Consider the following 2,016-nt stretch of genomic DNA (forward strand, 5'->3'; position numbering starts at 1 on the left):
TTTTACTTTAATGTCACTTTAACCACTTCCAGGCCGCAGTACGTCTATAGACGGTGGCCCGCAGAAGTGGTTAAAACAAGAACACGGCTGCTCTTGGTACCGCTTTTAACAGCAGGCGATTGCTGTATGACTTACAACCAATCGCCTGCTGAGGACTACAAATCTCAGCAGTACTTTATACAGAAATGCTATTGTTATATAAAGTATTGCTGGGATGTGTAGTCCTCTATAGCCTGTGCCATTCTGTATTGCTGTAAATATTAGGGCTGCACCATATATTGGCCGCCAAAACATATTGGCCGAAAATGGCACTTTTGGCATAATGCCGAAAGTGCCATTTTTCTGCTGATACAGCGGTGCATCCGTGCTTTCTTTTTTTTCCCCACTGGACGCTGCTCTGTCTCCCAGCGGGGAGGAGAGAAAGTGACAGGCGGCCAAGCGCTGCGGAAGGAGAGCGCTGTGTTTGTGGGTTTTTTTGGGGGGGCCCAAAAAAAAATCTTGCACCAGGGCCCTTTGTTCCTTAGCTCTGCCACTGGTTCTGAACGTTTGTAATCTACAACAGAAATTGTTTCTGTTATTTCTGGCAATATGAGTTTGGATGTAGGAGATCTCTTCTGCTGTTGCTTCAAGTTTGCTGCCAAAGTGGATCCGTTTCGTGCTCCTTTCGTGCTATATAGATAGATACCATGTAAATCTACTTATAGGCATGAGATGACAGTCGCTTGATCGAAACATGTTCAGCAGTAGGCAAAGTCTACTAAGCAATGGTATACCAAAGAATGACTGAGAAGTGCCTCAGGGATCCTTGTCATTGTATGAATTATTGTTAGACACATTTTGTTTTGTTGTGTGACAGCAGATTAGAGATATTGTTATGTTTGTTTTTCCAGAGCGTCCAAAATATAAGGGTCCAAATCCTCCCCTAAACAGATTTAATATCTGGCCTGGGTACCGCTGGGATGGTGTTGACAGGTATGTAAGTTCATCTACAAATTTTTATGCAATCCATGTTCAACATTACTGACCCTATTAATTAGGGATGCACCGATACCGAGTATTTGGGTGAGTACTCGTACTCGCCGAAATGCTCCGATACTTATCCCGATACCTGGAACTTCCGGTCAGAGGGAGATTTCCTCCGACCAGCAGTGCCGCGGGGGAAATGGAGCCTGCTTCCAAACGAATCAGGAAGCCAGGCTGCGGGTAATGACTCGGCTCGCAGTTTCCTGATTGGCCGGGATGCCGGTTCCATGCTGATTGGCTGGGATGCCAGCTGGCCACTTCGGTAGCATGGAGTATACGGTACTTCCGGTAGCATGGAGCCGGCTTCCCGGGCAATCCAGAAGCCAGGCGCAGGTAATGACACGCTGCCCGTCTTCCTGATTGCCCAGGAAGGTGGCTCCATGCTACCGAAAGTACCGTATCGGCGAGTACCGAAAGATCTGGACCAGACAAATACCGGTCACAAAATCAGAGAGGCTGAGCTTGACGGGTGGCTTTTTCAAGTTTTATAAACTGTGTAACCTTGCTCTGTCTATCCCACCCTATCCTATCTGTTCTCTGGACTACAATCTCAATACATATTAGTAAACTAAACGTGAGCTTGAAGGGGTGGCTACTTTACAACACACATATAGGGGAACAAAATGGGGAACAAAAGTAGCTACTTTCCAAAAGGAAGGACAGCGTCAGCACGAATTCAAAGATGATTTGTGTTAATGTATTTTTAAGATTTACTCCTGAGTTTAGTGGCACTTTTTAAAATGGATGAACTTGTAAATACTCCTCAGCAGAATTTATTTTAGAAGATCTAAATTATAAATGTTACAAAGTGGCTTCCTTCTTCACACATTTTGTTTGTCCTGTAGGTCCAATGGATTTGAAAACAAGTATTTTGCTCGAATTTCGGAAAAGAAGGCTGTCCAGGAATCTGCATACAAGTGGAGTGTGGAAGATATGTGAACCCTGGCACACCTGTGTTTGGAACATTGACAGGAACATCCCAAAACGCTGTGA

The 2,016-nt window shown here is 44.9% G+C and overlaps 1 protein-coding gene across 1 annotated transcript in view; it reads left to right on the top strand.

The window, feature by feature from the left end:
- The window catches only part of BUD13 (BUD13 homolog), a 16,623-nt gene extending 14,613 nt beyond the window's left edge, over positions 1-2,010 (top strand). Inside the window, exons 11-12 of the mRNA XM_018562740.1 lie at positions 891-972; positions 1,869-2,010. Coding sequence (XP_018418242.1) covers positions 891-972; positions 1,869-1,962 — 176 coding nt within the window. The 3' untranslated portion in view covers positions 1,963-2,010. The remainder of the gene's footprint in view (positions 1-890; positions 973-1,868) is intronic.
- Positions 2,011-2,016: the final 6 nt, after the last annotated feature.

Source organism: Nanorana parkeri, unplaced genomic scaffold (assembly GCF_000935625.1).
Source record: "Nanorana parkeri isolate BGI_ZX_2015 unplaced genomic scaffold, ASM93562v1 scaffold596, whole genome shotgun sequence".
Classification (NCBI taxonomy): Eukaryota; Metazoa; Chordata; class Amphibia; order Anura; family Dicroglossidae; genus Nanorana; species Nanorana parkeri.